The sequence below is a fragment of the Pholis gunnellus genome, assembly GCF_910591455.1.
Source record: "Pholis gunnellus genome assembly, chromosome: 18".
Classification (NCBI taxonomy): domain Eukaryota; kingdom Metazoa; phylum Chordata; class Actinopteri; order Perciformes; family Pholidae; genus Pholis; species Pholis gunnellus.
Genome location: NC_136545.1, coordinates 12783547 through 12810995, shown reverse-complemented (window position 1 = coordinate 12810995; position 27449 = coordinate 12783547). Strand labels below are relative to the sequence as shown.

Below are 27449 nucleotides of genomic sequence, written 5' to 3'. Positions count from 1 at the left end.
TCAATTTGTTGGCTTATTCTCGTCACTCTCAAAACATAGTTAGTGCAATAGGAGCAGTTTTGCAAAGCCCACGTGTTGATACAGTAATAGAGAAGCATGCCATGAGGAAGTCATTCAGAGCTCTGTGTGCAGCTGCGTGTGTGAGTGTGTGCGTAAAAGAGAGAAAAGGAACGTTTCCCTATCCCTTACAAACTCAGCAAAACATTTAAAACTTTGTAAAATGTTACATGAGACTGATATCAGGGCCTCTAACTTCATTTTCCTTCAACCCCTTCAGTTAATGTGTTTTTGACAAGAGATTTCAACATATGTCATAGATTAAAACGTCAGAGGGAATTGTCCAGATATCCAAATTTGAGAAACTGTATGCAGTATTTCTAATTGTTGTGTTAAAATGTTCTTTTGCTACCTTTTCCAAGAGCATGTTGTTGGACAAAAGCTACGACACATTTAGAGGTTGCATCCTCAGTATCTTAAAGATACTCGGTAATACATTTAAATGTCTTCAAATAATATTTACACCAAAAAAATGCTTTACTTTCACCACCTGCTTTCAACACCAGGCTCACTTATGTAACTGATCTATCATTAATCTGCGTTTCAGTCCTAACCGTCTCAAGAAGTGTGTTACTATTGACAGCCCGCTGATGGACAAACATCCACCTCATGCGGCGTCTCTATATCAGACGGAATCAATGGGAAATTGACTCTTTGGACCCGTGCGTAATGAGATAACCTAAATGCAAATGAGACATTTTACGCGCACACTGCAAGAAATGTCAACTTCAGCAAGTCGTATGTCGTCATACTGCTCCTGTCTTTCTCTAAAATCAAATATGCTGCTTATTGGCTGTGGTGTTGTTTCAAGAGAGACGTACATTCAAATTACAGTTCAAGAACAACACATATAAAAATAAATTTGTCAAGGTAACATTTCTACCAAGGCTGATGTCCTATTCTACTTTTTGTTGAAATGTGACTATTTTTTGCAGAGCATGGTTTAGTATCTCTTGGCACATGTCACCGTAACGTCAGCTAAATACGTGTCTGCTGGCGTGTCACGACTGTCAATGTAAACATGGCTCCATACGTTTTGTTGTGAACTTTGCATGTCGGAACTCAAAGTCTGCACACCGCAGACCGAACCTATGTGAAGCCACAGGCCAAAACATAACATACACCGACTGACCCATGTGTGTGTGTGTGTGTGTGTGTGTGTGTGTGTGTGTGTGTGTGTGTGTGTGTGTGTGTGTGTGTGTGGGTGTGTGTGTGTGTGTGTGTGTTTTCCTATAGAGACAAATATGTCCAATTCCAATCTGCGTCTTCACTTTCTCTCTTGGAGGCTTTTCTATGCGAGGAAATGCCACAAGGCTTATTCATAACATTCAGAGACTTGAGTTGATTGGTATTGTCAGTTACACACACCGATAGAATTATAGGGAAAACATATGGCTGATTAATCAATTATTGTAATAATTAATTCGGCCATAAACGGCAACAACTTGTTGACCTACAATACCTGATCACGCATCTGTCAAATTTAGATATGCTTAATAAACCACATCGTCTGGAGGCAGTGACTGAAGAAGAGCAGGTTGCGCGTAATGGCGCATGAGGAGCAAATACCAAATGGATTCCATCTACCAGACTGGGATTATGTAGAGGTTTAGTAGAGAGACATGGGGTGAGGGCCCGGGAGGAATTATAATTTGGTGCATAAACCAATGCTATTCCTGCGCAGACGGCTCCCCCATCACCGTCCACCCCCCTTGAACTACGTCGCGGACTCCGCTTCCGCTTCGCACGGTTGGTCAGTGATGCGAAGTGGAGGGTTGGAGAGGGAGCGCGCACGAGAGAGAGAGAGAGAGGGGGGGCGTAGAATTGACAAGGCAGAGACTGGGAGAGAGAGAGAGAAGGGGAGAAGGAGGTGACGGACCTGCTCCTCTGGGACTCGGCTACAGCTTTACTGCTAGGTGCTACCACCGGGCTCGACTCACTAAACGGTCCTCAGCTGTAAAATGCACAATTAGGCGCCGAACAGCCGCCTTGTTAGCTGTGACAGAGCGCCGCGAGGATCTCTCCACGGTCACGGATCCACTTGTAGGAAATCTGGACTAACTGTGAGAGGAGGGGGAGAAAAAAAAGGATTCATGAAGATTCGGTGCAGCTTTATCGAGCAGAACGCCTGGATTATCTGATTTGGGACGGAGCGTTGAAACATTGCAAAGACGAAGACTGTTTCTCTGTTGTGCCACCACCGTGTCCAACCGTAGCCCGCGACGTGTTTTGTTTTTAGGTAAGCTGATCCCGCTCCGATCCGGCTACGTGTGTGCATTGTTGTTGCGTAGAATATTCTGCTCTGCGTTCCAGGAATCGCTTCTCTCTGCAGAAGTGACACCGTCTGAGTGTATAGAGGATTGTTTTTTTGGGAGGCTCGGTTGTGTTCCGGACACCGCTACGTCGCGATACGACAATAACGCGCATGTCTTTTGTTTGAGGAACATGAATAGGAAATAGTGTTTCCTAAAAGAGAGGGGGGTCCTGGGGCTACTTCAATGTGCAGCCTTATTCTCCCAAAATAAGTCAGCCATCACACGTTTAATGTCAGGACTAATATTGATTGTGGACTTTCCTTTTATTCAAATGATATCTTTAATTGCCCAAATGATTTGTGACAAGCATCTTGACTTGAACTTCCGAACCTTTAGCTTATTTAAAAATGCAATAAAGGTTAAATTAACTTGCTTTTACTTCAGAGTTATCTTCAGATCAGCTTTAAGTCAAGTTGATATGTTAATGTGTTGTGTTTTCCTTCCTTTTAACTCTTGGTTTTGAATGCTATTAGCTGTGTAGCACACGGCACTTTCGAAAATTACTAACTTTGTGGTCACATACAGAGAAACAAATCCAGTTTATAATTGTCTGTCTGTGAATATATCACTCTAACAATGTTAACAATGAGATCCAGTCCCACACACTGACAGCTCTGTTTGGGTCTTACAGCTGGGACAGCAGTTTTCGGAGCTCCGGTCATGGCGGACCAAGAAGAGACTTTTGCCCTTGAAAACTCTCCTAGTGGTTCGGATTCAAGGGAAGTACAGTCCGAGAATAAATCAGAGAAACAGAACGGGACCACAAGCAAAACCCCATCATCTCAGACAACTTACATTCAGCAGGTCAGTATCAGTCAGTCTGCAGGCCCCACTTCTCACTGCTTCAGGCTGCTTCCACTCACTGTAAAGAAAAATAAATAAATAAATGTATGTACATAGTCGTCCGAACTAGTACTATAAATGTAGTTTGGGATGTTAAAATATACGAAATGTTAAACAAACTGTCTGTCATTGGGATGGATTAATTTGACATATTCTAAGTATAGACAAATGTAACTTTTTTTGGATCCTATATTTGGTCTTATACTCGTTGTCTCACTGTGTTGCTCGGAGAAACTGATTTTAGAACATTTATTTGAGGAGTGAAACACCAGAAAAATGTAAAAGCAATTTAGTTTGTTTTTTTAGACATTTTATGATTAAAACGAGACTATACTAATACAATCTGCAGGAAAATACGTTAATCGTCGGGCACTAACTCTAGCCTTATTGGTTTAAATGTGTATGCTAAAGGCCCAACAGGTTTAAGACTACAGAATGTCTGAATGTTAAACTACTAACAAGTTACACAAGGGTTACATTGTCACTACTACATTATTTATTTTATTAGACTTAAATGCACAACAAATGCAGTTATTGCATGTTTCTTGAAATGTAAAATGTGTATTTTACTGACATTAAACATTTCCTCGCTGGCAGCTGAAAACAGACGTTTTTGAAAACATGCTATTTGACCAACTCAGAAGGCCTCAAACCATGTTAGACACCTCGGCGTGAAATTGAAGTAGGCCTGTTACAGCAATCCCGTGACCACCTAGGACAGTAAATGTGCTTTATTTTGAAGGGAATGGAGGGAATAAAAGTCTACCTGCACGAGAGGGAACTCTGGGTAAAGTTTGACGAGGTGGGGACGGAGATGATCATCACCAAAGCTGGAAGGTAAGAGGACAAGATTTAAAAAAAAAACTAGTATTGACTGCACTGTTTGTTGATAATCCTACCCATCGAAGTATTTTGTATGAATGGTATGTAGGCCTGGAATTAACCTCCTATAGCCTATAGGCCCGGCTGGAATTTTTTCTTGAGTGGGGAGATTGGAAATATAGCCTACACTGTGAGGAACCACAGAGAAAACACAGAGCATCTGGTGGACGCTTTAGCGCTCTGCGACACCACCATACATTTTAGTCTGGGTGGCCCTGCTGGGGAATTGCAATACTATCGACCAATCAGCCTGAAAGAGCAAACGGACGAAACTGTCCTCAGAATAAATTCCTGCCGAGTCTGATGTCTTTAAATCCAGTCAAATAAACTCACTCGGAGCACATTCCGCCGTTTGCAACACTTTATCTGTACTTTTATTCGCGTGTGTGATTGTACGCAGACACTTGTGCAGCAACATCTGTCTCGCTGTGAGCTTCGCAGTTGCCCTCAGACTGCATCCAGTCAAAATAGCGCTCGTCTGCGTGAGTGTGAACTTGCATATATGTATGATGCCCGCCGGTGTCTGCTCCTGTCAAAGTGCCCGCTGGCTCACATGGGTGTAGCTATTATAAATGATGAATATTTATAGTGAAACACAGCTACATTTCATTGTGCTCTCCGGGTCGGGCAGAAGAGAGCTGTTTTCACACAGCTGCATAAAGTCCCCATTATATTCCCGTCAGTCATTTCTCTCGAGTTTTTGGCGTGAAATGATATTACGCAGCAGCTCCCCTTCGTCCCCAGCCCTTCCCTTTGACTCTTGAGACTGCCCAGGCTTACTCACAGTATGTGTTTTTCTACAATATGACAGCTACCAAATATCCAGATGATTTACTAAATGGATCTTGCAAAAGAATACTGGCCCACAGTGAAAACGTTTTTTTTTTATAACGGGCAGGTCCCTCTCAGACCCAACGCCCTGCCCTGAAAAGAGTCGTTACCTCTTCAAACCAAATGTAGGCATTTTATTGACCTTTATAGCCATCTCACGTGAGCTGACTTTACGTATTATAATGTAGTTTGAAAATTGTACTAATAAAAAAAGTGAATGTCATAATCTTTATTCTGAAAACACATTTTTTTTCCTTCACATTTATTGTAAAGGTCTGTGTTCGTGCTCGCCAAATGTTTGAACATGTCTGGAAATGGTGAAAACACAGCACTGTCTATTTTTTAATGCATGTCGCCTTCTTTTTCCACTGTTTGGCAGAAACAGCCTTCCATATACTGTAGCGCCATACACCGTGTTTTGTCCTTTACAGGCGAATGTTCCCCAGCTTCAAAGTGAAGGTCGCAGGATTAAACCCCAAAACTAAATATATTCTCCTGATGGATGTTGTTCCTGCGGACGACCATCGATACAAATTCGCCGACAACAAATGGTATGTAACAGAAAGAAACGAATTGTTGACAACAATGATGGGGGTCGTTCTTTTGGGGGGGTCGCAGCTACTCTCTCTGGAGTTTATTCCAACAGGAAATGTTATATTGTTGTCCTGATGGATGAGAGTCGGAAGTGAACATATTAATTCCCTGAGAATTATGAATTGTGTATTTTCGAATGCTTGCCAAAAAATGTTGTCAGCAGGGAGACATTTTTCTGCCGGAGCTGTTGAATGAATGTTGCTGACTTTTTTTAGTGCTGTACCTATATGTGCACTGCAGCACGGCTGTATTTCACAGTGGGGCATACACATTGCTATTTGTTTAGATTCATGTCGATCTCTCCAACCTTGGTCAGGAATGCCTTGTTTGGGTCAGCGCCTTTCAGTGAGGGGATCCTTATAATCACATGCCAATACTGCCGATAATGACCTGTCCAAACCGTGTCCTGGAACTAAATGCTCCTCTTGATCTAACGATGTTTTAAAACAGTGCCAGCTCTAATGTGACCTCTGACCATCCAGAACGAACTCATAAAAGTATGATATTCCATTATAATTTAATTTATTTCACTTAAATAAGCCCTTTAGGCTATAATGCAATGTTTTGACCAGGAGGAAAACATCCTGGTGCGTTTAAGGCATGTGCGTAAATGTCCTGGGTGTAGAGGTTAGCAACAATGAATTTGTCTTTTTTGTTGTTTCTTATTTTTAGTTTTGATTCTATTAAAACTAAATTCGGATATCCTTCGGCATAATTTCAGCATTTTGATAATGAAATAATGGCAATGATGGGGAGATTAACATTTTACATTAAAGACCACTTCCACCTACTTTAGCACCTGTTGAACGCTGGCATGTGGCTGCCAGTCCGAGGTGTTACAGTGTGACTGTGTTGCTTTGATTCAGGTCTGTGACCGGGAAGGCAGAGCCCGCCATGCCCGGCAGGCTCTACGTTCACCCGGACTCTCCCGCCACGGGGGCGCACTGGATGAGGCAGCTCGTCTCCTTCCAGAAGCTGAAACTGACCAACAACCACCTGGACCCGTTCGGACACGTAGGTGCCTATCATACATACTATTTAACTACAGGTCTGTGAACGGTGTAATCTCCCGGTGCTGCGCTGATCAAAGTGCAGGACATGTTTGGGTTTTTTTGCTGGTTGTGTTGCCCAGTGGCACTTCAGCAGCAAGAAGTGTCACTAAAACGTACGAGTCGTCTTTTTCTACTCGTCTTTATCACCTTTTACTTTTACATCAAATGCTGCTTTCCACAGCTGAATTTTGAGTTATTGTTTTTTTCCTTGTTTAATTTAAAAACGTTGCTCTGCATTTGTATGAAGATCTGAAGAGTTGAATCTGAAAAAGGACAAAATGTTACGGTGTGCAACTGTTTCTTAAGAATTCAATTATTATTATTATTACTATCAATATTATCACTATTATTACTACTATTACTATAATACTAATTATAATAATATTGTTGTTATAATAATAACAACAATTATTATTGTTATTATTATAAATCATTATTTAAAATTGAAATTTGTACACTTTTAAGTTTAGTTTTTAGGTTTAAAGTGTTCAGGTGTTTTTGTTGAGACTCATATATTTGAATTGTAATCTATGTCCACATTAGATTAGATTGTAAAATTAGATTAAAGGTAATTCACATTTCACTTACAGGAGACAACACAAATCAAATTCAACTATTGCAACTTAGAATTTAAAGTTCATGATTTGAAGACAATGAAAGATACAACGGCCTCCTCCCACTTGCTTGTAAAGCAGTGATTTGCAGGTGCCATTGCAAGGCTGAATGTTTTTAGATACACTTTAAAACTCTAACAGACCAAAATTATCGTTACTCCAGCACCAGGCTGTATAAAGTCACTGACGTGAAGTTTTGGTTTTCCCTACTTGCTTGTTCATTTTTCTCACTTTCTTTAACTTTCTTTCTTAATTCTTTGCTCGTCAAATGTTCATTTTTCAACCACAGAAGAATTTGCCTGTGGAGTTTCTTTGAAACCATATTTGTTACTGTTGCAAAGTTAAAAATAAATGACAAAGAGATCAATTTTAAAATAACAGAAAAACTATTGACTGACAGTCTATATATTTCAAAAATAATTCTTCATTGAAAACATTATTAAACCCGGGAGGTTGAGTTAAAAGAACAATACATTTGATTAGCTGCAAGAACAATGTACAACTGTTTGATTACATTTAAAAAACTATAAATATATAATTTTATCCTTTTAAAGTAATGCACTGGCATAATGAAAACTATGAGTCTCTGTGATGTTAAGAAATAAACAGGAGTCTTTGCCATTGTTGATAACATATTTGGTTCCAGAGTCCTCTTTAGTACTTTTCATTGCCCAGGTTTATTATAGCACCCCCTATATGCATTAAAGTTATAGACCTCCTGGCAGTCATCTTAAAAGGGAGCAGTCGGGCATTTTTTTAGGGAAAAGGAAAGAGGCAATGGCACCCCCACCCACCGCCTCCCTCACCCACCGCCCCCCCCGCCCCCCTACCAGTTAGGAACTGTATGGTACCCATTTCCGAACTTAAACTCCTCATTATTATGCACTCACTGTCTAGCCCCAGGCTTTTGAGATTCTGTCTTGAACAAACATCACTTACTTCATCAACAAATGGGCATGTTGGCGTCAGGTTTTCATAAAATACTCGATGGGCACACGGAGGCCAATTTAGATGTCTTGTTGTAGAAACGGAAAAGTTACACAATTATCTCTCTTACTAATAGGCCCAGTCATTAAGGGGGAAACGCACTTATGGGGTTGGCAAAAGGTAAATCAATAGCTATTGTGGTTTTAAGGAGGTTGGTTAAATTGTGTGGAAAAACACGAGAAATTGAATTAAGTTAGAAATTATTAGAAGTGTTAATCTTGATTAGAGTTGTTAAACTGAACATGTTTCAAATCTGTAGGGATGAGGCAAAGGTGCATTAATGTTGCTTTTCATAAATATGACATTAAGAGGCAATAATAAAACATGCAGTCTTATGTTGGAGAGACAATGTTTCATTTATTCCAATCACCAGTCCCGCTAAATGCAGATTGACACTTATTTACATACAGGTACTATCATACAGCATATGTATTTCTACACAAGCCACTATCTATCCACATGCGCACCTAAAGTGGATGTTGACTTGCCAAAGCCCAGCTGGTGAAATTAAATTGGAGCTGAGCTGGAATGTAAGCAGTGTTGTGCATTTTGGGTTAAAGTGCATTTTTGATTGGCTGCAGTGGTTCCTGGCTCACCCTCTTTCGTGGCGGGAGACAGCACCCTGGGATTCATAAATGAAACGCTGGTGGCTGGCCAGGAATATATTCCATTGGCTTGTTGGTCCAGCTGGTTGAAATATCTTGTAGATGACTTATAATTACTAGCAGTGAGACATGGGACCAAAAACATCGCTGGAGTAGAATTGACCAATTTAGGATGGCCAGAAGCAGTCAGGTTTTTTTTCCTCTGTCTGGTAATTAGACACACCTCAGCTGACTGAGCTCACTGTTGTGAAGGAGTCTCATAGGAAACAAGGGAAACCCGAGTGTTTGTATACAGTTCATGGTGTAGCTTTATTTCCTATTCAAATGTTACATATGTCAACTTGTAACTGTAAATATATCTATTTCTAAGAAAGGATTACGTTTTTTAAATGAGGTAATCATATAGTTTTGAGTAGGATGGTGTTTGTTTTTTGCAGCTTTGTATTTATTGACATGTTGAGGCAGAAACAGTCCTTGACGTATACTGTACATCACTGCATCTCTTGTTTCGAGGACATATGTCATGGTTTACATTGACACAAATTGACATTGATATGTGTGTTTGAAGTATTTTAGATATTGATCATATCTAAGTCTCAAGATAAAAATCAATTTCTCTATACAGTTTATTTCATTGACAATTGCAGTCGAAGATAATGCCTTTTGAATCCTGCGTGAAAAATGGTTTTATTTACCATTGAAACATGCATGTTAATAAAACACTACTACAGTTTTGGAGAGTAATGATACAATTTAGAGCTGTTATTACTTGAGTGTTTAGGGTTTAAGCCACTTTATTACACCATTACATTTCATAAGGAAATGTGTGTTTTTATGCAATAACATTTATTTGACAGCTACAGCATATTAACAGTGACTTCAGCAGCACACAAAGTAGTTAAAATGAGCTTCACCATGACCATCTGCAGCATAATAATCCATTGGTAATATACTGTATACAACAATACAACACCCTAAGGGGCCATTCTGCATAAGAAGTACATTTTCTGTTACTTTTACTTAAGTAAAACTTTAAATGCAGTACTTTTACTTGTAATAAAGTATCCTTATAAATGTTGTATATAGGTCTGAAAGCACTGTACTACAGTGCTATCTTTTTTTTCTATATATAATCTTTTATTTTTGTCTCAGGTTTCATACCAAGCTGCAGTTTTTGCTTTGATCTCCCTGTCAACTCCTGGAATATTTCTCAGTGTTATTCATCTCCCTCCTCAATTTGCTCCTGCACTCGCCTCCCTGTCTTCCCACACATGTTTTCGCCGGGAGGGTGGAGTGTGAGGATCGCACTGTTTATATTTGAATGGCAGTGTGCGATGAGCAATAGATGATGGTGTACAAAGCCTGCTGATCCCGAGGCTCGGGGAAACTCTCTGATGTGGTGGAACTTGAAAGCAAAGGGCAGCGGCTCGAGACCCGAAGTGATCCCTCACTATCATTAAATACTATCATCCAGAGGCGGGGGGAACAGAGATACAGGGACCCAGGCAGGGCTGCGGCTGGGCCAAGGAGACGGGCGTGTGCTGGGGCCCCAGTGGGTGGTCCACAGCTACCCCCCTACCACCACAACCCCCCCTACTAACACACATACTGGACTTTGGGAACCCACATTCAGCGGCCCATGCAATGTTCCAGGGTTAAATGTGCATTGAGGTATTTCCATGCAACTTCTAATGTGTCACAGTGGCAGACATTTTAGCTGTGCAGTGTGGTGAATGGCATGTTTGCATTGATTGTTGTGGTTTTGTCCAATCTTGGACTCATCTCTGCAGACCTCAAGTAAGCACTTAATGAATGCATGCATGGGAAAATGTTTTGTTTAACCTACTTTTTCTTGTTTTGAAAAGCTCTTTTCACAGAACGTTATGGCCTCATTTACGAATCCAACAGTGCGGCTTGATAGCTAGGACATGTTATTTTTTCATTTGCACAGTGCCATAACTTCACAACGCAGGAATCAATACAATCCCACACTTAGGTATGGAAACCAAAACAGAGCTACAAATACAGCAGGCAGATTTAGTTTCTCTCAGCCTGAGACTCAGTTCTGGTAAAACTATTCTCACCTCAGAGCAGAGTCTGCGGCCCTAAAACCCCTTTCCTGCAAATAGTTTTATTTATGATAGATTGTAAAATTTGAAAACGCGTAGTTTCCATCTGCAAGCCATCCATCCAGTCTTCAACAGCCTGCTTATCCAACCAAAGTGATACAATCAGACGATATGGTCTGCAAAGGGTCAGTAACTTCCATTAAATCATCTTGCATCTGCATGGTGCATTGCAGGCAGTTTCTGCCCATTACTAAAACCTATTGCACCATGAAATAAGAGCAAGTTCAGCTCGAAATTGATAATGGACTATTGTAACGTCTATGTCAGCTTCCATGGTTCACTTGGCTCTGAGAAAGGACTTGGGACTTGTGTCTGTTTAATGCTATAGGATGCACCCACAGGTACTGGAGGTCAGGGCGATCCCTTGTTTCCTCATGTTTGCAGTGAAAGGCAGGTACAAAAACAACCTTTAAGATAACAGATAGGAGAAAAGCCCCTTTTTTCAATCTTGAAATGTAAAGTGGATCTGAAGAAAATAAAAAAAAACATTAGATTTCCTTGAGGCTGAAGACCATGACTCCCTGGTCTGTCAAAACAATTAGACTTAAGTCCCACGGATGAGAGGGCCTCAAAAGAGAAGTTCAAGGCTCAAGTTCAGCTGTGCGGACCGCGTCTTAATGTCGCCAAGCTAGCCACGGGTAGTAGTCATCATTTAGCATAAACTAGGTTAATCAGGTTAGAGGGCAACAGGAGAGAGGACATCACTGTCTATCACTCTCCTGGAACTGGTCATCTACTGACAGTACTTAATAATTGAAATATAGTGAATATTATCCGTAAACATACAGTCATGAGTTTAGAGTTAGAACCATGGCTGGGATAGAACTTGCTTGTCAGAAGAAAAGTTCAAACAGAATAAGAGTGCACGTGGCCCAATTTCATTTGAAACATTTATGAAAGCAATAAAACTTGCATTAAAAAAGTTTGACCTTTGAGAAGTAATTTGTCCAAAAAAGTTAAGTTTTGCAGTTTTTGACTGAGAAACTTAATTGAATATTTTGGGCGTCTGATTGATAAAGTATGTTGCCTTGGCTGAAGTAGCTGCCAAGCCTTTTTCTTGTTTTTTCCCTCTATTGTCTGAATTCATGCACACATTATGCCAATAAAAGTTCTCACTTTTCTGCATTGAACGACCCCTTCCCCTTCTTTTATCTTTGTTATTAAGCTCACCCATGCTACCCGTATGTGTTTGCTTTTCCTTTCGGTACATGTTATAATGATAAAGTGCTGAAACTGATCCCTGAAATGTATTGCAACACTGGTAGAAGTGTTAGCCTATATAGGCTTTGTATCAAATGTAGAAAAAGTGGGAACACATGAGCAGCAAAAACCGTAACCTCAAAAGTAACAAAAATAAAGTTTGAATGCATGCAGCACAAAAAAAAGGGATGTAAGGGGAACTTTAAGTTGTTAAGCTTCACGAGCTGCTCCCATAACGTTGCCACTTCAAGCAGCCTCGGAGAAAGTCTAATGTTAGACTCTGTCTCTTCTGCGGGGTTTATTTTTAGAAAGGGCGTCTTGCTGTGATGACACGTAATCAATAATCTAACACTATGGGCTCCACTTTTCCTTTTTTAGATCATTCTAAATTCGATGCACAAGTATCAGCCGAGGATCCACATCGTGAAGGCAGATGAAAATAACGGCTTTGGCTCCAAAAACACGGCCTTCTGCACTCACGTCTTCCCCGAGACAGCCTTCATCGCGGTTACGTCCTATCAGAACCATAAGGTAAGTCCTTCAAGGGCAACTATTGGATTTAGTTTTGTGTTTTTATTGCAGTCTGCGACTCAGTAACTAGCAACTTTAAATCCACGGTGTTTTTCACGAGGTGATTTAATTGTAACAATGTTTTGAACATGGAAAACAAACTACAAATACGAACAGAACGATATATTGTTTATTAGAAAACTGGCCAAACTGCAGACTTATAAAGTCAACATTTCCCTTTCAAACTACTACTACTACTAATAATAATAATAATAATAATAATAATACTTATTATTATTATCATAAATGTATTGATTTCACACATACAAGAGTTCAATTCAGTTTTGCACATTTTTACGGAATTTTGACGGCAAACTGGATCTGCTGCTGATTGCAGGAGAGAAAATGAAAGGCGCTGTTAAAGTGAAGCCTTGTCACTGTCAGCTGAAAATCTCTGATATCACATCGAGTCACTGACAGACGAGAGAAAACTTCAGATACCCGACTAGACGACGTCTGACCTCAAGAGACTTTATTCCCCGAACAGGCTTTGTAGATCGAGACAAGCTGCAGATAAACAGCATAAACCTCAAGAGAAACTGCATCGTAACAATGATAATAATAATAATAATAATAATAATGAAATTACTTAATAATACGTTTAGCTCGTTATTTGTGATATATGATGCATAATTGTTCGAATTGCAACCAAGCATATTTGCGAACCTCTTTATGAACACTTTGAAATAGTTTGTGGAAATGATTTGGTTAAAATTGGATTTGTTTGTTTTGAGTCCATTTGACAGTTACAGAAAAACACAGCGGGTATTAACTTGTTTACTAGATTATCTCTGGCTTGTTATTTATACACTACATCTATTTATTCAAATAACCCTTTGCGCGTTGGTGACAGTTGGGCAACATAAAGTTTTCAAAAAAGTTTACGAAAAACGGATATGTTGGTTTGTAAATTCTTCAAAATACTATAATACATTATATTATAATATAATATATTGAATATAGGTAATACACTGTTTAAATGTCCACCTATATATATATATATATATATATATATATATATATATATATATATTTTATTTTTATTTTTAATTTGTTTTGCTCTGCAGTGAGTTGACGGTGCAACGACGTTAATATAGAGCAAATTACAATATTTGCGCACTGAGGCTATAAGCGTGTAAAAGCTGATAATGTGGAAGATTTCCTTTTAATACATCCATTTAGAAAAGGCTTTTAATAACGTTAAATTAAAGTTGGATGAATGTGCGATTTCTTGAGGCCAGGCAGCCGCACAGTTGTTTATTATTTAGACTTGCTGGAAAGAAGCAGAAATAAAACTCAATATTTACTCTGCAAACATTTCTTGGGGGAAATACTTTGGGAACTCAGATATGTGTAAACAGCGTCTGTTTGACATCATTTAACCAACTATATGTTCTTAGTTTGGGGAATATGGGAGTGAGGGGCGAAAGCTCCCCGCAGCCAATCAGACGTCTCCGCGCTTCTGGGAACAGGAAGCACAAATGAGTGACACGCTGTAGAAACCATTCATTATTTTTCAAACATGTTATTGGGGGCTGAGATCGTAACCCCGGGCTAATTATTGGGGCTTTCCAGACCTGCAGAAAAACAAGCATTTGTGATTTGCAGGCACTTTACCACAACTGTCCAATCAAACAGTCTAACATCTGCCAAAGCAATATGTGCTGCAGGCATGTGTCCAATTCACCTGTTTGGCTCTCAGCTAATGAAAATGGCCAAAGTCTCTTGTTTCAAGTCTTTCCCATCACTAATTAAATATTTTTTTTCCAAACTGTGTTTTCTGAAATAATATGTTTTCTTCAGGAATAAAAAGTGAAAAATGACTGGCCCGGCAACTCCATAGCTTATATTTAAGTTATATTTAATACATTTTATTTTAAGTATTTAAAAGTTATTCTAAAATAGTCCAAAGCATCTGGAAATATGTTCATAGGCCTCCATTATTTTAATGGATATCTTTGGACTCTAGTAAACTGTCTTTGAAGCTGTGAATGAATTGTGCCTGATTGTCTTGAATACTCCCAAATTATTTTTTAACAGTAATCATATTCTTTGCTCTGATTCTTTCCTCTGAGTCCAGTCAGGAGAACTCACATGTGTTTTGCAAAATACATTATTTTCTTTTTCTGTAAACTGAACTCTGGCTATCACTTTGGAATGAGTAATTATTTGTCTAGCTGTATTTCTTCTTGGAACGCCCACAGAGGGTAAAAAGAGTGCAACAGGACTCTGAACTTTTTTCACTCCTAACTTAAAAAAAAAAAGATGAAACAAATGTAAATGCTCTGCCAGACTGCGTGCATTAACAAGAAGCTAGCAAAGTGTCACACAAGAGATTTTACAAGGTTTGGTGAGAGTGTCAGCCAGCGTGCAGACAAACCTCCAGTCTTGTCAGAAAGCTGGAAGCGCACACACAGGCTGCCAACTAATTACCTGCCAGAAACCGCTGCTCGTGAGAGGGATATCCCTGGATTGTGTTTAACCTCTTTGGGATTAACTTCCTATTTTGGGGTGCACATTTGATATTCACAAAGACATATTTTACAAAAACATAAAAGTTGTATGATAAATCGCAGTATTTGCATCTTTCAAGCATGAGCCAACTATCTGTTAAGGCAGAGATCGTTACTGTGCAACATTATAAATTATGCAATGAAAATATGTCTCATTGAGACGTGATTTATCCAATTGTTTAGTTTAGGATTCCTAAAAGCCTCTTAGGTTTCTGTGATCTATTATTTCATTCTCCTGGGTACCTTGTGAGTAGTTAAATGCATCCAAGAACACTTCAAAACTCAGCCTTGCAAAATCACGTTATAATACTGTCATCATATGAGCCTCAAGCTAAAGAGGACTTGTCTCTTGTGAGAGCATAGCGGATACGGAAATGTTGCATTTTCTTAAATTGCTCCTTATTTATGTACAAAAATATTGATTCATGTGCTAGTTTTAATTTGGCCCATTCAACTTGTAGAACAATACTTTAAGATCGTGTAAGTGACACGGACACAACAAATGGCTTTCATTGTCCAATAATATGTTACCAATTTGCTTTTTTTAGATAACCCAGTTGAAGATCGAGAACAATCCGTTTGCAAAAGGCTTTCGTGGAAGTGATGACATGGAGTTACACCGGATGTCCAGAATGCAAAGGTAACTATATAAAACGTGATAAAGTATGATATGTGTAATCTATTTCTTTAATTCATCCTGGGCTCTGATACGTGGAACAAAAAAAACTCTGACAAAAAAAACGAAATGATGTTTAATGAGTACGTTTCAAGGATTACTGAAATCTTCGTCACACTGTCACTTAACAAGTCCAACTTTACAGTAATCCTCAATCACCCAAATGTAAGCCAGTTATGAGTGTTATTTTCAGTGATGTAAGTGTAGCTCTTGATCCTCGGCCAGTTTTCATGCTGAAGACTTTTATGGCTGATCTGGCAGAACCTCTGAAACACGACTGCAACATCTCCCTTCCAGACAGCTCTTTCTACCAGGATGTTCCAACTGCTTGTGTGCGTGTGTGTGTGTGTGTGTGTGTGTGTGTGTGTGTGTGTGTGTGTGTGTGTGTGTGTGTGTGTGTTGAACTGGTTCTATGACTTGGTCCTGCAGCCAAGGCAATACACGACCACATTGCTCTCTCACTATGATTCAGTCCAGATGAGGGATGGAGCATGCGTCCGCACTGCGTAGAAAACACATTTTCAAAGGAGAATATCTGGTTTTGAAACTCACGGCCCTCGCCTTCCCCCTTTTTGGGCAGCCGATACAAACGTGTGGATTCAAGAAATCCCAAATCATGGGGTGGGGGGGGGGGGGGGGGGGGCTGGAAAAGCTGTTTGGCTTTCCACAAGGTGCTACAATCCAGCCTCCTTGCCATAACCTTTATTCTTAGCCACAGAATCAAGGTCTTTGTAAGCAAGCATTTCAGATTAATGTCATGGGTTATGTTGTGGAGAGAAATCCCTGGATATCCGGGAAGAGATTTCTGTCCTTTCAAGTGCTTTCAAAAAAAAATAACACGCTTGATTGTGTCCGGCACACGTTAAGTTACTTTAAGTAGATGCATGCCATAATTTAATACGACGTTTTGAGTGAAATCCATTTCACCTATCAAAACTCGCAGATATATAGAGCATGGTGAGAGTCCAAACCACGCTATCAATCTTACATGCCATTGTCCAATCCTGCCGGGTACAGTAAGCTACGCACGTCTGCTCTTGGTTACAACGTTGAAGGGAGGGCTTATTGCAAAACCAGGTCACTGTTTCAACTGAGGAGATCCCTGAAATCAAAGAACCCTAAGCAGCACAAATGATCTATTGACGGATCCTGTGGATTAATAGGAGTGAAATACATGCTGGCACTTTCACTGGGAAGTGTTTCCCTCTCTCTCTGTGGGTGTCCTAAGTGGGTGTGATTCACTGATGGGGAATGTTGTTGGTCGTCTATGAAACACAAAGTATCGAACTGTAGAGAAATAAACTATTTATCTGTTGTTGTTTTTTTAACAAACTGTTTTACGACAATGTTTCAGAGTCAACATAATTGCTAACACATGTATTTGTGTGGTTGTTTGTGTGTGTCTGCACATAGTACCAAGGAGTATCCAGTAGTGCCTCGCAGTACAGTGCGCCAGAGAGTGGGCTCCAGCCAGAGCCCGTTCAGTGGGGAGGTCCAGGGCATGGCCACCCCGAGCGCACTGAGCTCCCAGTACTCCCAGTGTGAGAACGGGGTCACAAGCACCTCACAGGACTTGCTGCCTCAGTCGGGCTCCTACCCGCTGCCACATGAGCAGGGCCAGGAGTACCACTGCATCAAGAGGAAAGGTAGGAGACACATATAGGAGACTCTAGTTCTATTGCAGTAGCAGCTGCCTTTGCAAGCTGAGCCTTATTAATTAATTGGGTAAATACTATCAGGCCATAAAGCACCCGTAACAATGATTAGTAAGGGTCACATATGTTAGAAATTGTATAATTACCATATATGTGGACACACTACATATGTTTATTTTTCAAGTAGATTAAGGCCATTCTCACACAGATTTTAAACAAAATGATGCTTAAAGTGTATTTGTGTATTATTCAGGAACAGCACTCATGAATCCAAACAAACAAAAATATATAAATATGCCTGATTTAACCAAAAGTGACACATTTTCATATGCAGCCCCTTAACAGGGAGTACTGGTATGTGGTAGTATACACAAAACTGTGAAAAATTAAAATGCGGTAATGAACCAGCATATACAATAAAGGATGTAAAAGGGACAATAATCATCCAAACATATATCAAACATTGTGTGTTTATTTACAAAGCAAGTTGTACATGATTATCATAAAATTAATAGCAGAGTAGTAATTATTTGTTTTATAGAGTTAAAGACAATATTTCATCATTCCAAAAAAGTTTGTGAGATGATGATGGAGTGAATTTACAACATTGACAACTTAAAGAAAACCCTCGGGTAACACTGTTCTGTAATTCTACCTGTAGTGGAGGATGACTGCCACTCAGGTGAGCAGAGCTATAAGAAAGCCTATCTGGAGAGCTCGTCCAGTGAGGAGGACCATTACTACCGTCCTGTTGGCTATGCCCAGAGCCTCGGCCTGGCCGGCGGGCCCTACCGCAGTGAATCCAGCCAGCGGCAGGCCTGTATGTACGCCAGTGCCTCGCAGGGTGCTGAGCCAGTTCCTAGTTTGGAGGACATCAGCTGCAACACTTGGGCCAGCGTTTCACCCTATGGGAGTTGCTCCGTCACCACCATGCAGCCAATGGACCGGCTGCCCTACCAGCACTTCTCCGCTCACTTCACCTCGGGGTCTCTGGTGTCCAGACTTGGCGGGGTCGGGGGCCACGCCTCTCCGCAGCTGGGCGACGGCCACCACGCTGCCATGTACCAGAGCTCCATGACCCACCAGACTCTGGGCCGCCAGTGCAGTCCTGGGGCTGGGATCCAGTCGCCAGCAGCTGGCCTCCAGGGAAACGAGTACCTCTATACACACGGCATACCACGTACACTGTCGCCACACCAGTACCACACAGTACATAGCGTGAGCATCATGCCAGAGTGGAACGAGAACAGCTAGAGCTTTTTTTTTGTTCACACTCAACAGATACAAATATTAAAATGAAAAACAAAAAGGACCAAAACAAGGCAGGGTTTAGATGAATTTATATTTATATTTTTTAGAGGATGTGTTGCTGATCATCTTATTGGCATCAGTGTTGGTTCACTGACAGCAGTGGATATTGGTCAGATTAAATTAGGAAAGCAAGCATCTTATCACTTAACTTGTGACAGCATCTGCACTTATAAGCAAATAACACAAACATGAACAAAGAGGAGACGGACCAGAACATGTGCAAAGACTGCTCAAGTGCAGAGAACGCGAACACAGTGGAAATTCAGACGCTGCACCGAAGAACACAACAAAAAGGTTCAGTTGCTTTGCCAGCGGTCCCCAAGTTCACGGTGTTCTTGTGCGATGGTGTTTTTTTGGATGTCAAAGTAAAAAAACTCTTATTTTGTATTCATGTCCAGTGTTTGTGTAGAAAAAAGATTTTTGTCTTCCTTGTCACATTATCCAGAGTTCTCATTTTCTTTCCTTTTTTGTAGTTAACCTACTTTATAGTCAAATTGCAATAAGTTCAGAATGAATGAGCAGATGGGAGCCTTTGTTGTGGCTCTTGGGAGAATTAGCTTGCTCTTAAATCAGTCCTGTAGCTGGGTACATGTAATCTTAATGCCATTATGAGAAACAAGACAGTAAAGCTCACAAGTAGGACAGGACTTCAATTTAATAGTTTATTCATGCACGGACATTTGGAGCACACACACACCCTTTCTCAGTGTTTAAACTGGAAACAGTGTTACAACAAAGCAGTGGTGAGCTAAGAGGAAGCACAACAATGTAGCCAATGACATGTCAGTGACATTAAAGAATACAGTAACAATCTGGACCTTATTTCCCCTGTTCTTGCCATCACATCCAAAATTGAATCAGCTACTTGTTTGCAGGGTGCACTGCATTGAAATGTAATCCACTCAATCCGTGAAAACAACACTCAAACCCTGAGGAACTGATAAAATGTTAGTTGACCTGCCTACATCCAGCTCTCCTATTCACTGTCAGATATTCATACGAACACAATGACGCCCATTTACAGATTTTCGGTTGATTTGAGATTGATACAGATTTGGAAACAAGCAACAAAAGAATATATAATACAACACCAAACATATTGTCTTGATCTTCTAGTATGGAAGAATATTAGACTTCAAGTCATCATATGTCCAGAAAAACCAAATGAATGTAAAGGTTTTCTCTGTGTCTGTAAGGCGATGGGTTGCTAACACATTACTACTTCGTAAAGGTGATAATATGTCAGGGCTGTGCGGTTGTTGCCTTGTTGTGGTGTTCTTCTGACTTCAAGTGGCCCAAAAAAATAAACATTAATGCAGCTTTAAGGGGTTGCAATCATTGGATCACATCTACATAAAGACTAGTAGTTGGAATGAGACTGTCATTAAGTTGAAAAAGCCATGTGTTGATCACTGTTTAAGTTTGAGATAGTATTGAGAAATTCAGATCAGAATACCAGATTTTTGAACATTAAACCCAGTTTTAAAACGTGTTTTTTGAAAAAATTAGCAAACACTTTAAATTGTTACTTTGATTTGGGTTAACATCATAAATACTGCAATTCCAAAAACATGCTCCATTTTAACAAATTGCCACAGTTGCCAAAACACATTTTAGATTTCATTTACAGCTTTTTTTGCGCAGTACAGTACAGCGAGAATGGAGGAACAACTGACATTAGTTATAATCCATAGTGTAGTGCAGAGGGCTCATGATTGACAGTGTGGCATCAAAAAACAACTTGCAAAAAAAACTGCTACTTTTTGTTCCAAATTCTACAAAAAAAGCTTAATTACGCTAAACAAATCATAAGATAAGGCAATCATATGAAGTGGAACTATGGCACCATGCACATATTTTAACATTTTCAAGAAAATCTGGTCTGAAAAAAGAGTCAATGTTCAGCCATAAAGTATTTGAAATGTTACCCTGCTGCCCATTCTGACCCCATCCCACTTTGTGATGTTGACACACCGGTATATTGGTTGGCAAGAATACATTAATGGATGCTAACATGCTCCCTGGCATTCTAAGATGGCCCTTCCACCACAGTCTGTTGTGCATACATGTAGCTTGTTACATCGGAAGAAGTCTAAATCTAAATCTTAGTAATTATTTGGACCATCCATTGGGGGAAATACGTGTGCCAAACTACAGCAGTGCAGTATTTATTGTAATTTCAGATAGTTGAACCAGGTTTTTTGCATTTTAAAACACGGTAAATATTGTTTGCCCTCTTTTCTTGACATACGGTAACAACCCTGCAAAGTTTGAAGGAGATTTCTTATCTTTTTGTATAAGCTCTAGTTGTGTGTTTCATGCAGTCTCATGCTTTACTCAGTGAATGTGTATGCTCCCAAATATTTTGTATTAATCCCCAAAATGGCACTTCTCTGACAATCAAGCTAAATCGACATGTACCACACAAATTGCAAATTTGAAAATGTCAACAAAATTGACTTGATACACATTATGAAGCAGTTTCACCATACAAATGAGTGTATGTTAGAGGTATGTTTTACATGTGGACAAAGGCAACTTTTTAAATGTCTATAGTTGATAGAATACTATTTGTCAATAGTATTTATTTTTCAACTATGTAAATTAGCTCGCTCCTGCATGTGTCAAAGATGGTCCCATTTCTTTTTTATAGCCTGTTTTTTTATGATTGTTTATAGGATTTTCTAATCATACTTATATAGAAATCAGGAGATTACTATACAGCTGTCAAAAAGCTATCAAAATAAGATTGAAACACATGGATAACTTTGTAAATACACATGTACATAACAGAATACCTGCAATAAATTTAAAAAAAAAAATGAAGTGGCGTTCTTTTGTCTGTTCGTGCTAAATTTGGTTTTCTATTTTTCCAGATTTAGTTATGATGTCTGAACCTCACAAGTGAATTGAACTACTTTGGCTGACTTCACCTCCTCTCTTATGTTGGCACGTATTGCTGAGTATGACTGACTCTGCTGTTTGCCTTGCTGCATCTGTCAGGGCGGGACAAATCACATCTTTATCATTGTTGTTCTTATCTGGAATCTGGGGATCTCACAACCTGAGCAGAGGTCTACTCAGAAAGTCTAAAAGCACCTGAGTGGGTGTGCAGGGCATTTAAACTGTACTGTAATTTGTGTCTGTAAAGCAAACATGTTTCCTGGGACCCGTGCAGGACACGAGTTATAGCATCAGATAAATGCAGTAGTTGGTGGCAAGTAATTACGCTTCAATGTTCCGAGCATCCCTTAACCCTTTAGATAATCCAAGGGATTACATGTCTGCTGTCTGGACAAAGTTGGTTGCTAGTTCAAGCTTTTTCACTCATTTTGCATACAAAACTAGGCCTAAACAAGCACTGTTTATAAGGTGAATAGCTCTGTAGCCAACTATTTGTGACAGTTATCACATCATGACTGTGGCTTTTGTGGTCTTTTAATAAGCTTTTAACAAGAAAGTAACAAACTGTGTATCACAGCTAAGTGGACAAGGGCGCTCTCAGTCACCAGTGAGGGGAACACTTCTGCTAAAAGCTACTGATTAGGGAAGTGACAATGATAATTCAGGAGCGTAAATTTAGGTTAAATACTCTGAATAAAGATTTGTTCATACATTTACTGAACACCTTCCACTGGCCACAAGGGCAACACGCTACAATAACCAACCCACAAAGAGCAGCCGTTTTCAGCCTAAAGGTGCAGTGCCACAAGATTTTGCCAGCTGAACTGTGGCTTGTGGCAAAAAACCAAGCAGGACAGGAAATAGCATTGATAGTGCTATATGCATAAAACAGCAGGGGCTACTATGACAACTGCAGCCTACAAAATTAGAAATGTAACACTTTATCAAACTCTCAATGTTCATTTACCTCAATCAGTGTCCTGTCTCCCTGAAGCCAAGCTGTATCCCTCTTAAGGTAAAGTACATTTGCACCATTGACTCGGGTCTCAAAGCCGTTTTAAACCATCCCTCTTTTGTAGCAGTTGAAAGACATTTTAAATCCTTGTGAAACATCCTTGCGAAACAATCCAGTGCAAATTTACCACAAAGTTATATAGTATTCTGTACAACATCATAAATCAAAACTGCATGAAATGTTTCATAGTATTGTTCAATTGAAACGTTCACGGTAAATTACAAAATGACAAACCTTGCACTGTCCATCCCCCCTCCCCCAACCCTTGACCCTCGCAGTCTCTTGGTTTCTCTCCTATTTATCTTTTACTGTCTCTACCCATCCCTCTACCTCTTCATCTCCTTTACTCCCTGTGATCCTGTTCCCAATCCTTCTAACCACCCCTCAACTCTCCCCACCACCCAATGGCCAAACACAGTGACCTAGACTCCCAGTCTCCTTTGATGTGAGTGATGTGACCCTTGCGCTCCAGATGCCCCAACACCGCCAGTCTTATCCTCTCCGAGAGCCGGCACAGCCCACAGAGAGGGCCAGTCATTAACCCTGCACAACCTGAGCCTCCCTTCCACTGCTTAAACACATGATGTATCACAACACCCACCCCCATGCAACCCCCCGCCCCCCCCCCAGATTCACCCAAACATGCATGTGTGGGCGAGGACCGGTGATGCAATAGGCTCTTTAAACATTTAAAGAACGGGTCAGCTTTTCAAAGCGAGGAGCTGGAACCTTTGGCCACTGCTTCAGTTATCATGGTCAGTGGTTGAAAGTCTGGCGATATGTCAGAGGGAAAACAAATGAATGTCTAATGAATGGAAAGCCTAGATGATGAATGAAACTTCACACTGGTGCATTGCTAGTTTATTTGGATTATGAGTGTATATCTTTGACATACTTTTGCTGATAGGATGAAAAGAAACAACGCGTTTATCCACTAACTGATTGAATATGATGAAAAGTAGGAACAATATTAGGAGAAATGTTTATTATATTATGTTGACGCTTAAATACGTATGAGCACATTGGAACAGCACTGAGTTCCCTATAACTACATCAAGTATCTTTCAGTAAACCCTACATCTTTGTGTTACTTCAGCAGAGAGAAAATTAAAACAAGTCATTTCTGAGTAATGATGAGTCATGGCCTCAGTCAACCTTAAATCTGAAACCCAAACAAATCATAGTCTGGGTGCCCCGCATGACAAAGGAGAAGAGCGCAAGAACAAGAGCATTCCAAAGGGTAGAAAAACGAGGGAGGGGATTACTTTATTAAGATGTACTGAAACACAGATCACCACAGATGGATGAGCGCCTCGCACAAAGAGGGTTTTCAGAGAATCAAATCCATCTCGTGCAGGAGTCGCAAACATCTGTTTGAAAAGTCAAACTGCTGCAACTCTAGGTCTTTCATTTGAAACCGCTGGACAACATGCTAAGACATCAATGTCAGAGGGCTCTGTCTAAGCTTAAAAAGACAAAGAGAAAAGGACAAAGAGGTGAGATCTGCTAATAACCAAAGGGTTGTGCTTCTCCATACAATTCTAACAAAGAGGCTCCAACCCGGGCCTCCATCAACAGAGCATCTGGGCCATCCACATAAGGAGGTAAATGCTAATATTGCTCTAGCTGGCAGATAAAATAAAGTCTAGCACACTTTTCCTGGCGCATTTCCAGGGCAGATGTTTGGCCTTGAGGATTCTGGTGAGATGGCAGTCGGGGTCAGTCTGGAATTAGGAGAGCCCTCCATCAGATAACACATTTTCTGGTTCATGTAAAGACGTCCAGCATATCAACGGAGACATGCATCACTGTGATGTGAAATCTGCATCTGTGCACGGCGGCCGTTTTTTGCCTCCGCAGCAAGTCCTGGGATGGGAGCGCTGAAATGAGAGCGCGGACCCTTCCGTCTCCCACCATTCAGTCTTTCAGCACCACTCCTGGCCAGAGTCCTGGGGCGACAGTGGGAGGAGAAGGGGGAGGGCAGGGAGCGTCCTCTGAGAAAGGCAGACGGAGATGGTGTGGTGTTGATAGGGTGACGACCAGAGAGTATCTCAGAGCTAGAAAGCAGTGTGAAAGCTGTTTAGCCATACCCATTCGGTAGCAGGGAACTTTAAACTGGAACTGCTGGCTGTGCGACAAGTACACTTATGACTCAAACAACCATTTACTTACATCTAAAATGTCTCGTCAGTGTAAAATCCTAGAATTACTACATGCTTCTCTGAAGGATAATATTATCCTTTAGCCACACCAGTCAAGCTTTATACCAAATAATAGCACAATAACAGCTGGAACTGCTTTTCTGGAGGAGGTTGTTCAGTTGTCCGATAAAGGCAACATTGTGCTGCAATATTTTGTAGGTTGAGATGCTGTTGATTTTGGTAAATAAACTGCTCTCCATGGGTTCTGACGAGCTTACAGCTGGTTCAAATAAGACTTGATTTTACCGTTGGTTTCAAATCAAGTCCTCAGATGGGCGATAAAGGTGTCCCACAGGGATCAATGTCAGGCCCCTGTTCCTTGCTAAAAATATTTTTTTAAATGTTGTATTTAGTAGAAAAATGTATATGTAGTTATTATTTAAATATACGGTATTTACATTACCGTAAACCTGGTCTTATCCAGGTTATAGTCTGCTTTTGATGACCGCCCCACACAACCTCTTATAATTTAAAGCCTGTTATAACCATCAAATAGACTAAATATATCAAGTTGATAAGAGCGGAACCACTTATTTTCCTACTCTGATCCACGCTCTCATGGAGATCTAGTCCATACATTATAAATGTTATAAATCTTAAGTATCCTGTATGCTCATGCTGCTGTTATTACACGTAAACCCCTGGAAACCATTTATTGTAATGCCATTGAATTAAATACACATGATAACTCAAGATAACCCTGTGAGTTATATGAAAAGGTTGGATGGTCAGCACTGAGGCATCAGCATTCCTGTGTTTCTATTGCCTAAATATATTACATCTTTAGTGAATAGCCATGACACCAGATCACCCATGACACCAGATCACCCATGACACCAGATCATAGGAAAAGATGGCGTTCAAAGTTCCTCATATCAACTCTGACCTGGTAAGACTGGTGTCCCTTAATATGCACTTTACTACTGGATTGAACTGCAATAGAAATAAATAGAAATCAGATAAATTCATTCCTCTGAGGTACAGTTCTTGGCTCCTTGCCATTATCTATAATATTTGCATTATTTTAATAAGGGATCTCGATCTTAATGATCAAGATCCCAGAATAAATATCGCATAATTAACTAAATACATGGCAGCGTTTTGAGACTAACACAGAAAGGAAGAAAAGGGGAAAGAGTCTCAATGCACTTTCGCCTGACAAGAAACAGATTATTTTTCAGACTATTACTGGTGAGAAAAATAGTTTTTATCATGTTGTAGAATATTGAGAAACCCTTTGTGATTCTGGGCCAAATCGATTTATGGTAACTGATGAGAGGTCTTTCTATGACAGGTAAATTATGACTGTGCAACATTTCTTAACCCAAAAGCCACTTTAGTTGGGTGAAAAATTGTGCTTTACCAACCATGCTATCCAGTTCAGTGCAAAGGACACAGATCTACTCATCAATAACTCAATGACATCTTGGTGGAGACTCTTTTTAATCACAGACCGCATTAATCAGGATTTAACTTTGTTGTCATCAAACAAGCAGGGTTCACTGTTCTGCAATGACAGACCATTTTTTAACCAAAGGCTGCTCTCAACTTCAGCTCTCCGTGGAAGATAACCAAGAGCGAGTGAAATTATAGCATTTGCTCAGTAAAGCCATCATATCAGATTTGAATGATTGGTTAACATTGCAGGAGTCTCATCCATCCTTGTCATGGGGAGACCGGGCAGGGTAGACCGTAAGTGTTTCAATGTCAAAGCTGGGCCCAACTGGAAAATGGCATCCAGCTGTCTCATCATTAGAGCTGATAAGGCACCGTGGCCAGACTTTCTCCATTCCTCACTCAGTCTGTGGGAATTACAGGTACAGGCGAGTAGAAAACAAGCCTCTCTCTCTCATCCACCTGGGCAGTAGTTTCCCCATAAGGGTTAGAAGTGTTTCAATCCTTCGAGATCTTCAGCATGCTTGTTTGTTTTAATCTAAGCAGCTCTATCTGCTTTGTTCTGTGAAGATCTTAATGTGCTGGTTTTGTTTACACATTTAACAGTAATGGGAAGAACCATAATGTGATGAAGTAGTCTTCTGAGAGCTGTTTGTTTGTTTTTAAATGACCGAATTGCCTTAAAGGATCATTCTGGTTTATTACAACCTAGGGCATATTTTTGTAGGTTCTGCCTTCATTTCTTTTAATAATAACACTGCTGAAGTCAAACGATTATAAAGGCTTTAAACAAACCTTCAGATTAGCCAAACGTTTTGTCAAAGAAAACAAAGGCAAAGGATAAAATGATTGCTAAAACTACCCATTGTACACATCCATCACTGGTCTTCAAACCATACTGATTCAACCTAATGTTTTTGCCGTCATTTTGCACGTACAAATATTTTGTGTGCAATGAAGGATTATTATCATCTTTTGGTTTTACCTTGGAATAAAGTTGTTCCGATAATCCAACTAAACTCTTACTTCATTTACAATCTGTCTGATCGCTTGTGTTTCTTGCTTCATCAGACATAGTTTGCAGTGCAATATCGTTTTGT

The 27449-nt window shown here is 40.1% G+C and overlaps 1 protein-coding gene across 1 annotated transcript; it reads left to right on the top strand.

Annotated features, from left to right (window-relative positions):
* Positions 1-3032: 3032 nt before the first annotated feature.
* Positions 3033-18777, top strand: tbx5a (T-box transcription factor 5a; the record flags this gene model as incomplete). The annotated part of the gene is made up of 8 exons (XM_079179646.1): positions 3033-3176; positions 3958-4052; positions 5360-5479; positions 6389-6536; positions 12488-12640; positions 15741-15832; positions 17282-17514; positions 18185-18777. The coding sequence occupies 8 exons, from the start codon at positions 3033-3035 to the stop codon at positions 18775-18777; spliced, it is 1578 nt and encodes a 525-aa protein (XP_079035772.1).
* Positions 18778-27449: the final 8672 nt, after the last annotated feature.